At 35.8% G+C, this 12,933-nt stretch overlaps 1 protein-coding gene across 5 annotated transcripts in view; it reads left to right on the forward strand.

Annotated features, from left to right (window-relative positions):
* PLCL2 (phospholipase C like 2) overlaps positions 1 to 12,933 on the forward strand; it is a 124,026-nt gene that overhangs the window by 86,762 nt on the left and 24,331 nt on the right. For all 5 annotated transcript variants that reach the window (XR_001878157.1, XM_017835474.1, XM_017835477.1 and 2 more), the window contains one exon: positions 10,172 to 10,281. Coding sequence is in view for 4 of the 5 variants with exons in the window: in XM_017835474.1 (XP_017690963.1) it covers positions 10,172 to 10,281 (110 nt within the window). In the remaining variant the exon portion in view is untranslated. The remainder of the gene's footprint in view (positions 1 to 10,171; positions 10,282 to 12,933) is intronic.

The following is a 12,933-nucleotide window of genomic DNA, read 5'->3' on the forward strand; positions in this document are numbered from 1 at the left end:
TCCCTACTCTTTCTTTATCCATCTGTTCCCTTTCTTCCTCATACTTTGATTCTGAGTTGTTGGAGCAGGGACTGTCTTATTTATCCCATCTGTACAGTGACTGACTTTAATGATGCAAGTAGTGAAAGACCTAAAATGAGTACATTTTCTAATATGCACTCAAAGCAGTCCTTCAGCAGTGTCAGAAACAGGATACAGTTTCAAGAAGGGAAATATTTAGCCATTCTGGATGCTGTTGAAGATAAACACAGTACACATTATTTGTTGGGAAAAGTTGCATCTGGGCTGCATGCAGAAAAATATTAGGATGATGGCCATACCAAAATACTGCAAATACTTCTGGTAGTTGAAAATTAAAGGAATAAAATCAATTTTGTTCAAGTAGCTGTAACTCTTATTTCCCCACCATTACTGCTTAAGCTTTGCAGCAAAATGACACTTATGGAGCTCTTGAGCTGTTTCTTTTACTATTTGTTCCTGTTACTTGCTTTCTAAATTAGGTTTTGACTCAGGGTCCATGACTAGGCAATGACTAGGTTCCCAATATTTCGGCAGTTATACCTGGCTTGAAAGAGAATTTGCAGTGTTTATAGTCTGAGTACTGTGGAGTTTACACAAATTCAGCAGAACTAATTAATCCACATCTTGCCTCTCATCAGCAAGTCTTGGCTTTTGATTAGAAGCCACTGCATTTAAACTATCATTTCATTAATAGGGAGTGAAGGAATGCTGCTTTATCCGTTATCGTTGGACTTCATGACTGAGAATATTTAATTTGTTTGACTGCATCAGTAGGATGTGCTGATCGTCAAGTTACGTCTTAGAATTGGATACATTACTGTATTTTTCATGAGGTTCACTGTCAAAAGTAAGACATCTACAATATTTACCACCGTCATGTAAACTCCAGCATCACCTGCTATAACTAAAATGGCACTTTGAGGCCCCTCTCAGCCAACCTGCATGCTTCTGAAATACCTGCTCTTCCTCGTTTTCTCCATGTCTCCATTTTTTCTAAGCCAGTTATCAAATTGTCTTAGCTCCTTTTTCCATATTTGTCACAACATCATTTTCAATGTTTATTAGCACAATAGGCTTTCTGTGATAGCTAAGGAAATAAAGAGCATGTTCAAGGCAGTCCTTCATTTATGTCTCTTAACTTTCCTTCTGTGTTCAGTCATCATTTTTTTCTTTCCTTTTTGCTCTGTCTGCTCCATTTTTTCAGTATTTTTTCTTTCTTTTTGTCTTTCGTCCTCAAACAACTCCACTAAGCCCCTTCAGGTACAGCTCCACAGCAGCTTAGAAAAGGGTGCCAAATTTCTCAGGTGCGGAAGGTAGTAGTAGAGAAAGAAGTTAGATTCCTGTGGAAGTGAAAGAGATTCATTACTATTGTCAGTGAAACAACATGGGCTCAGCCAGATCTGAACACTGGAGAAATTATAATGTGCCATAAATCAATGTCTTGATTAAGTCTGCTTTCTAACATGAAATAAAATCAGAAACGTTTCCATAAAATTTCACTGGTCTCTCTTGAGGATCAAGGGTGATAAATAAAAGATGGAAACAGCAGTCTGTGGGAAAAAATCCTCTCCCTTGTACCTCTGTGTTTATGCCCGTTATTGACAGTCTTAGTTCATTCTAATAAATGTGGTGGCTTAACTTCACCCACATTTAGAAATACAATCTGTCTTCACAGAAAAATGTCCTTGTGGAATAAAATTTTCTGTACATTGGGGGTGGAATACTATGTGTCAGTTTTCCAGAACAACTGTTTTAATATGTGAAGATCTGGTTTTATGTGTTGCTGTTTTGGAAGTACAGAATGTTAGTGTGGGTTTTATGTGTTTTGTCAGTTGATGCTATTTTTGTTTACTTTGTTTTTGAGAGGGTTAATATTATATAGAATTGAAAGTGTTTGAGGAAGATGGAGCTGGTTACTTAACTCTTGGAAGTAACAAAGTTGTAATTAAATAGAGGCCAGATATTACAGGTGTCCTCTTTTTATCTTCATACCAGAATAAGCTTGGTGCTACAACGACTTTGAATCTCTTCTGAAAATGGTTCATAAAGAAGTTGGTGAACATCTTATGTCCTAAGTCGTTCTCCAGCATTAAAGAAAGTGTCTTATATTGAAAACTGAATTATTGTGATTGAATATGACTGGATGAGTCTGGATTGAAAGACTAAATACTAATTTTGTCCTTGCAGAGAGGATGGTGTTCAGCAGGCTGTGATGCCATTGTCGATTGGGATGTTGGGATAAGAAGTTTATCTCAAATATACAATTTGTCTTTGCCCCTTATAAAGAATAACAGGGTATCAGGCACCAAAACATTTTTTAACCACCTAAGCAGGGGCAGTACATAGATGTCTGTGTCTGGGGAACATTTCCACTTACTACAGAGAGAGTACACATTGCCTAAGAAGTTGAAATAATTAAAAAATACCAAACAACTAATTAAGTTAATGTATTCTTTTGTCAAGTATTATTCTAAATATGTTGAATGCAAATAGTTCGTACCTTGAGCTTCTTGAAGCTGAAGAACAACACACTTAAAATCCACAAAGAAATTATGATTCTCTAGTTATGACATAGCATATTTTGAGTGACTTTGGTGGAAAGTAGGTGCTTGGAAGTATTTCAAGATCTAATCCTTGTTACTGTTAAGATTCAGTTTTTGCAGTTAGTAGTGATTCTTAGATAATACAGAGGTACTCTAAACATTAATTTATTAAGATTCACTCTAATTCTTTGTATGAAGAGTGTTCTGTAAGCAAAATGTGGGAGAATTTCTAAATACACTGAGTTCAGTTGCTTCTCTAACATGATTTATTTGATTTATTGGTCATGTGATCTAGTAGCCAGACTTCTTTCTCAATCACTTTTTCTGATAAACTTTGTTTTAAAAGTAAGTTGTTTATGAGGCTGAAATACCTGAGTGTTTAAGGAATATAATCTGAACGAAAAATATTAGAAAAATATATTTAAAAATTAAGCCTTAGCTTTCAAAGATGGGGCCAAGAGTAGCAGTTGTCTAAACAAATTACATATTTATATATGTTTAAGTACTTCATATATAAATATTAATATTTATATGTGGAAAATAATACAGTTTAAATTCTTTTCTAGAACTTTCTTTTCCTATATTACCATTTAACTTACACAGTGTAGAAAGAAATATTTTAATGTGTGAAGCACTTGGATGTTTTTTCTTGTAAAGAACAATCTGTGTATGTACATTATTCACAGAATCTTTATAAGTATTTGAGGTGAGTCTACATAGTAATTGACCTGCAAGATGGGGTAACCTTATCAAGAGCTGTATGGTATTTTCCTTTCATTTAAAAATATTTAATATTTATTTAATTTTTATTACTTTTCAAAAGAGTAATAAATATTTAATTTGCTTTTAAATTAAGGTGCTCTACCAAGAGTGAAATAAAATATATTTGTCTTGACTGCAGTTCAGTGCTTCATACTTGGAGTATTACCAGTGTGTATCTCATATAGATATAGTCAAATTTTGTTTGCTACTCATTTCATATTAGGCCTACTCAGTAAATACATTTGTTGCCAAAGTTTTACTGTTGTGCTATTTCATTGATAAAGTTCTTTATTAAGAGAAAAATCCTATACCAGGAGGAGCCCACCTGCTGCGTAGTCATGTCTCAGCTAGGTTGTAAATCATGCTCTTGGCAAGAAAGCTTTCATCAAAGAAAATAAATGAGCATGTCAAGTAGAGATTTGGCTTTAAAAATAGTCTAACAAGTGTTGTGCTGGCTGTTTTGCTAAGAAAAATTAGTTTTCCTTGAAAAACTAGTATCTCTATTCTCAGTTAAAGAAAAGGCGTGAATTTTTTTCTTATAAACTGAGATTGTATGCCAGAGTTTTGTGATAATAACTCTTGCAAAAGCAAACAAATCTCAGAGTTCCAACAGCCTGAACTCCTACAGTACACACATGCACTTCAATTTTCCATGTTTCAGTTTCTTTTCACATCTTGATTTTAATAAACGTGCAATTATCATCAGAGCGTTCCAACAAAGATACATATATTATATATGTATATATAATAAGAAAAAAGCAAAACCATAAATACATGCAGCTCAGTGCCTTAAGGCCACTTTCCTTTTTAATATATCTTTCTTAATTACTTTAAAAATAGCAGAATCACTTATGTTGCTGTATATGTCACATTTTAATCAATATCTTAAGTGTAGGGCTTCGGAGCTATAGTGAAATCCCAGTAATGGGAGGAGTTGCTAACCAGCTTTCAACAGGTGTCATTTCTAGTTAGTAATTAAGGATAGTGAATTTCCTATGAAGTAATTTCATTTTAAGGAAATCAAAAAGCTGTTTTTTCAAGCTAAATACAGTTGAAGATGAGTAACTTTTAGTAGTATCTACAGTGTTGGTTTCGAGATACATCACCAAGTAATACTTTTTTTTATGAAGATACAGTATTGGCACTACAACAATAGGCAGGGCAGGAACAGAAATGCATCTTCTTTATTCCAGCATTTCAAGCATTGGCAAAACAATAACACATATATTATAGGCTTATATGCATGCTGTAAGTTATGAAAGATTTTGTATCTGCTGAACGTATTTGTGGCAAATAAGATATTAAGAATCCGGGACATTAAACAAAGCTGAAGTTATAATCTGGAAGTTATTTTGACAAGTGATTGCTCAGAATTGTTGTCAGCCTGTCAAGACTGTGGTATTGGCTTGTATGTTTTATTTAGGAAATAAATTTTTGTTATTAAAGTATGTCATAGCAATAAGACACCTTACTTTCTATACTGTCATGTAGTCCTTGTTTAGTTTATAGACATAAATGTTCTATCAGAATATGTTAAGCATAAATTAATGCAGGTATGAGATCTGCAATGTAATACTATTTAGAGATGTCATCATGCAGCTGTCTCAGGATATGCAGGACTGGAAAGTCCTGAAGTCTACTTCCCAGTACAGTTTTTGGAAATTGATCATGTCAAGGTGTATCTTAAAATGAATATGAGTTTTTCATTTGAGTAATTTTTTCCTTTTATAGGCTGCTTACAGAACCACATCTTATAATGGTTATAAATTATACATATATTCCAATTTTGCTGAGGGACATTCATCCTAATATTTTTCTTTAGCTGAAACAATCCTTTCATGTCCAAGGTCTTACCTGACTGATGCGTATCTAGAGAGCAATTGCTCCTCTTCTGGTTTTCTTTTTGCTAGACTAGCCAAGCAAATTTTTATTAGTCTCCTCACATGATATAGGGTTGCTAAGCATTGAACAGCTTTATGGTACTTCTCTTTTCCTCATGCTGTTTGAAGTTATTGAAAATGGGAGAAAAGAATAGTTTGTAAAATTTCAGAAGAGCATCTTGAATGCTAAGGTATTCCCGGGGGGATGAAGAAGTGTTAAAGCCACCTAATGCATTCCAGGATTGGGGGAGAGGGAGAAGCTGAGACAATCATGAAATTCAGACTAACCAGCATTCACTGGGAACCAGAAAGAGATTCAGCACTAAAAGGGAAAATAATATTTGGAAATACTGGAGGATTGCTTATGAGTATGCTTTATAAGTGTACTGCAAGGGAGAAAGATATGCTGTGAAATATCTGGTTATGGTTAGGAAAATTTGTTGGCAGTATTTTTTTCAGTTTAAAACCCTACTGTTGAATCATGCTGTAGCTGTTTTGTTACCTATATTACAGTGTATTTACATGACTTAATAATCAGGGTGAACGTGTCACTGAAGAGCTGGTCTTTTTAATGTGGAAGACTTGAATCAGTCTTTATTTTGCAAATTGTATGGCTTCCATTCTACCTTGACTTTACTTATGGTGGAGTAGTGGTGACCAGACTTCTGAATGCAGCTTATGCCAACTTAGTGCCCCCAACTCGGAAGGCAATCAAATGATGATGTTTGAAACCTCATCACACTGTCACAAGCAGTGGAGTTACCACAGTCAAACCAATTCAAGAAGGCTCACTTCAATTCCAGAAAAAGTGGTGGAATAAATTCTCTTGGAAACCATTTCCTAACACATGCAGAACAGGAAGATGGTTGGGAAGAGTCAGCATGGATTTACAAAGGGCAAATGAGACCTAACCAGCTTGACAGCATTCTATAATGATGTGACTGGCTTGATGGAAAAGGGAAGAGCAGTGGATGATTTTTATTTTGACTTCACTGAAGCTTTCAACACTGTCTCTTGTAAAATTCTCTTGGATGAACTATATGTAGAGGCTATAAACTAGCTGGGCAGCCAGGCTCAAAGCATGGTGATCAGGAGCATGAAGTCCATCTGAAGGGCAGTCACTTCAGAGATGTGCCTCCAGGGTTGATACTAGAGCTGCTACTGTTTAAATATCTTCATTTATTACCTGGATGATGGAGCCAAATGCATCCTCAACAAGGTGACAGAAGATACCAAAGTCTGTGGAGGGTCGATACAACAGCTGGTTGTGCTGCTACTCTGAGGGACTTTGCTTATGTGGGTAATAGGAACTCCATAAAAAGGATTCAGTAAAGAGAAGTGCCAAGTACTGCACCTGGAGAGGAATGACCCTGTGCATGCACCAGTACAAGCTGGAGGCTGGCTGGAAAGTAGCTTCGGAGAAGAGAATCTGGGTGCTCTGATGGATAAGAAGTCAAATATACCTAAGGAAGTGCATGACCAGAAGACTGAAGAAGGTGATCCTTCCCCTCTAGTCAGCACTGGTGAGGTTACCTCTGCAGTGCTGCATACAGATCTGCACTTCCCTGTACATGAGAGACAAGACATATTGGTGAGAGTCCAGCAAGGGCCACAAAGATGGTTCCTGTGAGAAGAGGCTGAGAGGGCTGGAACTATTCACCCTGGAGCAGAAAAGGCTCAGTGAGGGCCTGATGTGGTCAAACTCTGGAAGAGGTCACACAGAGAGGTTGTGGAGTCTCCATCCTTAATAATATTCAACAGCCAACTCAACACAGTCCTGGGCAACCTGTTCTATCTGGTCCTGCTTTTGATCAAGGGTGTTGGACTAAACAATGTCCAGAGGTGCTTTCCTACCTCAGTGATTCTTTGTAAATAAGGATTTTAGTAAAGTTGACTGATCAAAAGAGCTGTTTAGAATTGAGCTTTCTGGCTCAAGATAACAATCAATAATAACTTAATTATACATAAATAGTTTGTGCAATGGGCAAAAATTAAAACACAGGAAATACCATCTAAACAGAACACCCATAATCTTCATGATCACTTAGAAAGTTGTGAATGATATCCTTAACATCTGCCACTGTAAATGAGAAACATGAGTAATTTGTGCTTTTTGATTAAGCAGATGGTATGTACAGAAATGTATTGGGTGATACATCAGGTTAGTAGTATGCCTGTTATCGTTCGAGAGCTCTCAGGCAGTTTGAAATTACTAATGGACTAATAATTCTAGAAGTAATGAGGGCTAGTGATTTGTTTACTATGTCTTAGTGAGAGTAAGAGCTGAATTTTTACTTGCAAAGAGACAGAAAATTCTGTGTACTTATGAAAAAAAGTCATTTAGCTTTCAGTTTTCTTTGCCAGCATATCTTAAAGCATGTTTTCATGAGTTTATATGGACATGTAGTTTATTTTATTAATTTAGCTGTAAATGATAAAGTCTTTCCTTTTTTTTTTTTGTTTTCTGTTATCTTCTAAAAAGCAACTTAATTTTGGAACTTAAAACTTGTGTTTTTACTTTGCCATAGTTAATGCATGAGATAATTCCAAGGCAAAATGTGAGAAAACCAAGCAGTAACAAGTAAGGGAAATACCAAAACAGACATAGTAAAAAATTAAATGCTATGCTGCTTTCATACTCTAAAATTTAGTTGTCCATATATTGTGTAGCAAAAATAATTCATTCCTTCCAAAAGATGGAAGAACTGAGACTAAGAGGTGACATAATTAATTTCAGTTTATCAGGCAAGAGCTAATAATAAAAATGGAAATAAAATTCAAATCTACTTGTCCCTGCTTGTATGTTTGGGCTTAGAGTAGGACAGGTTTAGCGTAGCATGATGATGAGGAATTGGCCAGTCTGTAAGAGATGTTGAGGGTAGGGAGGTGATTAGTACTATTTAAGCAGGAGACACCTGTTTGCTGAGGGTTTACGTATGTGTGCCCTGATAGGATGATCTGACTTTGTTTCGTTTTCTGAAGAAGTGTGATGAGATGTTCCTGCTAACTGCCAAGTATACTTAGCTGAAGTGGAATGGCTTTGGCAGAACAGAAATGTATCATAGCATGAGTGTAAAGAAGGGAGAGCATCACCACAGAAGGTAGTTGGTGAACAAAAGGAGCTCTTCTGCCTGTGACAGAATATGTGGTCACTTTGTGTCCATGTCCATGATACCAGGGATTTCATATACATTAAAATAATCTGAGATCTACAAAGCACCAGTTTCACACTGATCATGAAGCCCCTCAGCACTATTCTTAATATCTCTCTGAGTGGCTTTAGTTCAAGGTTATTATTGATCACTAGTGTCCATTGACTTAAAAAGCAAAAATTATAAAGGTGGAAATGAGGTACAGAAGTCCAGACGTTTACCAGTTTGTCTTAGACTTCGTGGTACAAATCAGACGATTTGTACTGTCGTGATGGCTCTAGAAATGTAATGTTGTAAATACGGATCCGTATGTAATCTTTCCATGGTCATATTGGGAGGGGTTTTTTTATTGTTGATGTGAAAAGGAAATGGATACTTGGAAACAGTGATGGATTAATGAACTTTAGAAATGTTTAGAATGTTTAGAAATCTGTTTTGGGGAAATATAATAGGAACATTATTTGAGACTTTAAAGGCAGAGTCAGAGCTATAGAGAAGTGACTGAAATAAAAATGATACAGTAGTTTAATTTGGGGAAAATATTTGCCATTTATTTTCCTTGTACCAAAAGTCAAAATAGTAAGAAAACATAAAAAGAACAATCTTGCCTTTCAGATGAATCTATGAATATTTTTAAAATGTGTGTGTATATATATATATATGTATGTGAGAGTAAGGTAAGGGAATGTACAATGAAAACATTCAGTCATATCTCTTAATGAAATATGAGTGTGGGTTAGAGAGATTATAAAGAAGAGGTAATTATAATGTCCATAAATCTCAGTCTTCTCATGGATTGAAGCACATTTTGAAGCACATGGGCAAGTAGATCTCAACCAACATAGTTAAAATTACAATTTTTACTTTAACTATAACTTGGGTTTACTTTCATAATTGTAAGTCAGAACCACTTGCCAGCTTTTGACCTCGAAATACCCTTTATGTTACTACAGATAGAGAGATCCTGAGAGCACAATTAAAAGTATGACTGTCATAAGAGGGTTGATGTAGTCCATGTTGGGTTACTGTGTATACCCGTGGAAGAACGTTTTACTTCCCCTGTATGAAGGAAACTGTTTAAAGTTTATATGACTTGTAACTGCAGCATGAAATTATTTTTCTTCTATCTATGCAGTGTGCTGGGTAAAATCTAAAGCTTTGGTTAGTCTGCTCAATGTTTAGATCAAGCTAATCTGAATTTTGCCAAAAATTTTTGATTTGGAACTTGTTGGGTACAAATTTTCTGAACACAGTAGTTTACACGGTGTCGTAAAATGTCCTTGGCAATTCACTTGGCATTCCTCCTTCGCAGTTATTTCTTTTCTCCTCAGGTATAACGTGAGGTGGTTATTTTCTGGGCTGGCCTCAGCACATAAGCTGTTAGCTGGACAACTGTGATGTAAATTTAGTGCCTAAAAGAGCAAGGCACAAAATAAATTTGTTGCGATAGAGTAGTTAATGAAATTACTGTTTCCATCCTATAGCAACTCACAGAAAGGGTTTTACATATGGTACAACAAACTCAGTTGTGCTTAGAGATTGTTTTTGTGTAGGAAATACTTGCTGGGCTTCATCTTTGTATAGCAATGACCCAACAGGTGCTTCAGTGGATTTGGGCTTAGAGAGATTTGTGTATTTTGGCATGTTGTATAACATTACACATTACTAGATCAGATAGATTTGTCCTTGAAGAGTAAAATTTCTGAAGCTTTTTCACTGTCTTTTTGCCATAATAGTTTCAAATTGCTATTGCTGTGACCACAAAAATGCATTAAAATGGATACTATATTCTTCCTTCTTTTATTCTCCACAGCAATGGAATTTCATGAAAACCTACACAATATAGGAGCAAGAGAAGGCTTAAAAGAAAGAAAACTGCAAAAATCAGTTGAAAGTTTTACGTGGAACATTACAATTTTAAAGGTAATGTGTATTCCTTTGGTTAATTACTGTATTTTTCTGTTCAAAACAGAAAATATTCTAATACTGATATTCTAATATTTTTACTGGTCATTACTCTGTGTCACAGTTCAGCTGGATTTATTCACTTCTATAACCATAGTCATTTAAGTTATTATAACCTGAAACACACCAGACTCTCAGTGTGAATTGTTCTTCTCTTCTATTGTTGTGGAAGCTTATTTCATTTAGTTTGTTTGACATTTTCTTCTTGCATCCTTTTAACACCAACAGGATCCTTGGTAATCTTGAATACCTGAGTGAAACAATGAGTATTGATTTCTGCAAAGTGACTCAGGCTGGAAAGAAGCCTGTTTTGTGATTTGAAAGGGAGTAAGAGTGTTAAGGTTAATGCAGTTACTGAAAAACAAAAGGGAAGCTGTTACTACTGCAGTCAGCGATGAATAGTGATTAATGGTAGAAACAAATCATATTCATAATCCAGTCCGGAGTAGGTTGAGTGTATATGAGCTGGAGATTCTCTTTACATTTTGTTGAGCACATTTGTTTACATTTTGACAAAAGAGTAAATGATAAAGTATAAAAAAAAGCTTTCAGCCCGAGACCCTCAGGAAACTAGAATGTGGAACAGTTCAGGTTTCTTGTTGCTGGTCTTTCATCTCAGCAGAGTAAAACAAAATTTATAGAGATAGCAAAACTGCCTCCCTTAATTTATTCCCTTGACACTATTCTTCTAGCCCAGTTACTCAAGTTTTGTGTTTACATCCACTAATGAGTTCTTCTCTCCCACTCAATCAAATATTTCATCACTACATTAAACTATAAAGTCTGTTTTAATTATAAAGAAAATTATTTTTTATTTTTAGTTCTTCTTAAAAATACAATTCCCTATCACCGCTTCTTACAGTGAACTACTTCAGAAAAGCGCAGTAATACACATGTATTTATGCAGCTTTCCGTGCTGGTGTCAATTGTTAAGCTTTTCATGATGTTGCTCCGTCCTCCTTGTGTTATAGCGCACAAATCCAATGCCAAGGAGAGAAGGGGGAGAAACTTGCTACAGCATGGACATTAATACATTCTGAAAATATGAATGCAGGTTCTTCTTATAGGTAAAGGACGAGACTATCACATTTTCTTTATTAGAATGGAGTTTCCTGAAGACATACTATGAGATGTGTCACCTACCAGTCCTGTGCTTCTGAGGAGATAGAGAGGAGTCAGTAACAGTGGGTTTGGGCTAACGTCAAAAAAATAAGTTCTTATCCCGTCCTTTCTGTCAAAGGTGTCAGATACCAGCTTGGATAGGCAAATCTATTTTAATACTGCCTGAAAGAGCAGTACCTTTGCTTCATCTGTGCTTTCCATTCAGAACATAGGGGATGGTGGAGGGGAGGTTTGCAGTTGGTGAGCGACTGAAATGTGAAGTCGTGATTTCTGTGTTAGCCAGGAATTGGAGAAGCCACATGGTAGATCTGGCTCTTCAGAGCACTGAAAGGCTTATGTGCATGTCCTTAGGATTAATGTAATTATGAAATTAGAAGGCCTTCCTTTTGAAGAGATTATTGAGAAAATCTCTTAAACATTGACTTGGGGTTTTTTTCTACTCAGAGATTAAGATCCTTTCTGTAGGAAGGTACAATCTGTCCCATAATGAATATTTTGTTTTAAAAAATCGGTGAGATTTTTAATCAGCCTCTTGTTGAAACTTAACAGGAGGCGTTACAGAAAGTTCTGGTATGTTGTTACATCTTAAAAGTTATTTACAGCTATTACAGTTCAGATGGGCATCTGCTAAGTGCTGTTACTCACATTTAGATGTACAAAAAGTTAGAGGCTGATGTGTCTGAAGTGACACATCAAGGTTTTTCACTCCAAACTCTTAACTATGGGCTGCAAGCATAACTTCTCTTGTGTCATATAACTAAGTAGAAGTTGATCAGTTTCCAAGACACTATTCTTCCTCTCTGGAGAAAAGACCTGCAATCATAATTTTGATCTATGTTTTACTCTTTCCATGTTTCCAGTTCTCTGAAAACTATGAAAGAACAGGGATGGAAAGTGAATATCCACATTTTTTAGAGTAGAAATTGAGACTGACAATCTGAGTCACTTTAAGAATTTCTTTTATCTGTTCAATTCCCCGCTTGCTTCAAATTAAATTCCTTCTCAAATAGCACAAAAATAAAAGCCTTTCTATTCAGTGGCTCCAAATTTTGCTGTCCAACAAGCAAGACAGTTGAGCAAACAACACTGAAGGCAGTGCAGTGCTTAGGTGGATTTAACTTTTTTTTCTTCTTGTGGTTAGGAAAAGTATTTTGCATGGATTCTTGCCTACAGTTCAGGAGTTGCCGTGTGTCTCTGAACAGTGTTACTAAATAATTCTGCATGAGCGCCATTCTCAGCTCCCTCACAGAGAATCATGGAATGCTCACATGGTGTGGCTAATGTATTTTCCAAACCAATTAAGCTGCATTTTACCCTCAAGATACTTATTGATCATTTTCTTTCAATTGGGACATTTTGACTACAGTTGATGCAATGGAAAGTGTGATAAAATAACAAAATTGACAGCTTAATTCTAGGGGAACTCTTTCTTTAGAACATCTGACATAGCTATTAAGTATCTGTGTGTTTGCATGCACATGCATTACA

Source organism: Lepidothrix coronata, unplaced genomic scaffold, assembly GCF_001604755.1.
Source record: "Lepidothrix coronata isolate B3197 unplaced genomic scaffold, Lepidothrix_coronata-1.0 Scaffold258, whole genome shotgun sequence".
Classification (NCBI taxonomy): domain Eukaryota; kingdom Metazoa; phylum Chordata; class Aves; order Passeriformes; family Pipridae; genus Lepidothrix; species Lepidothrix coronata.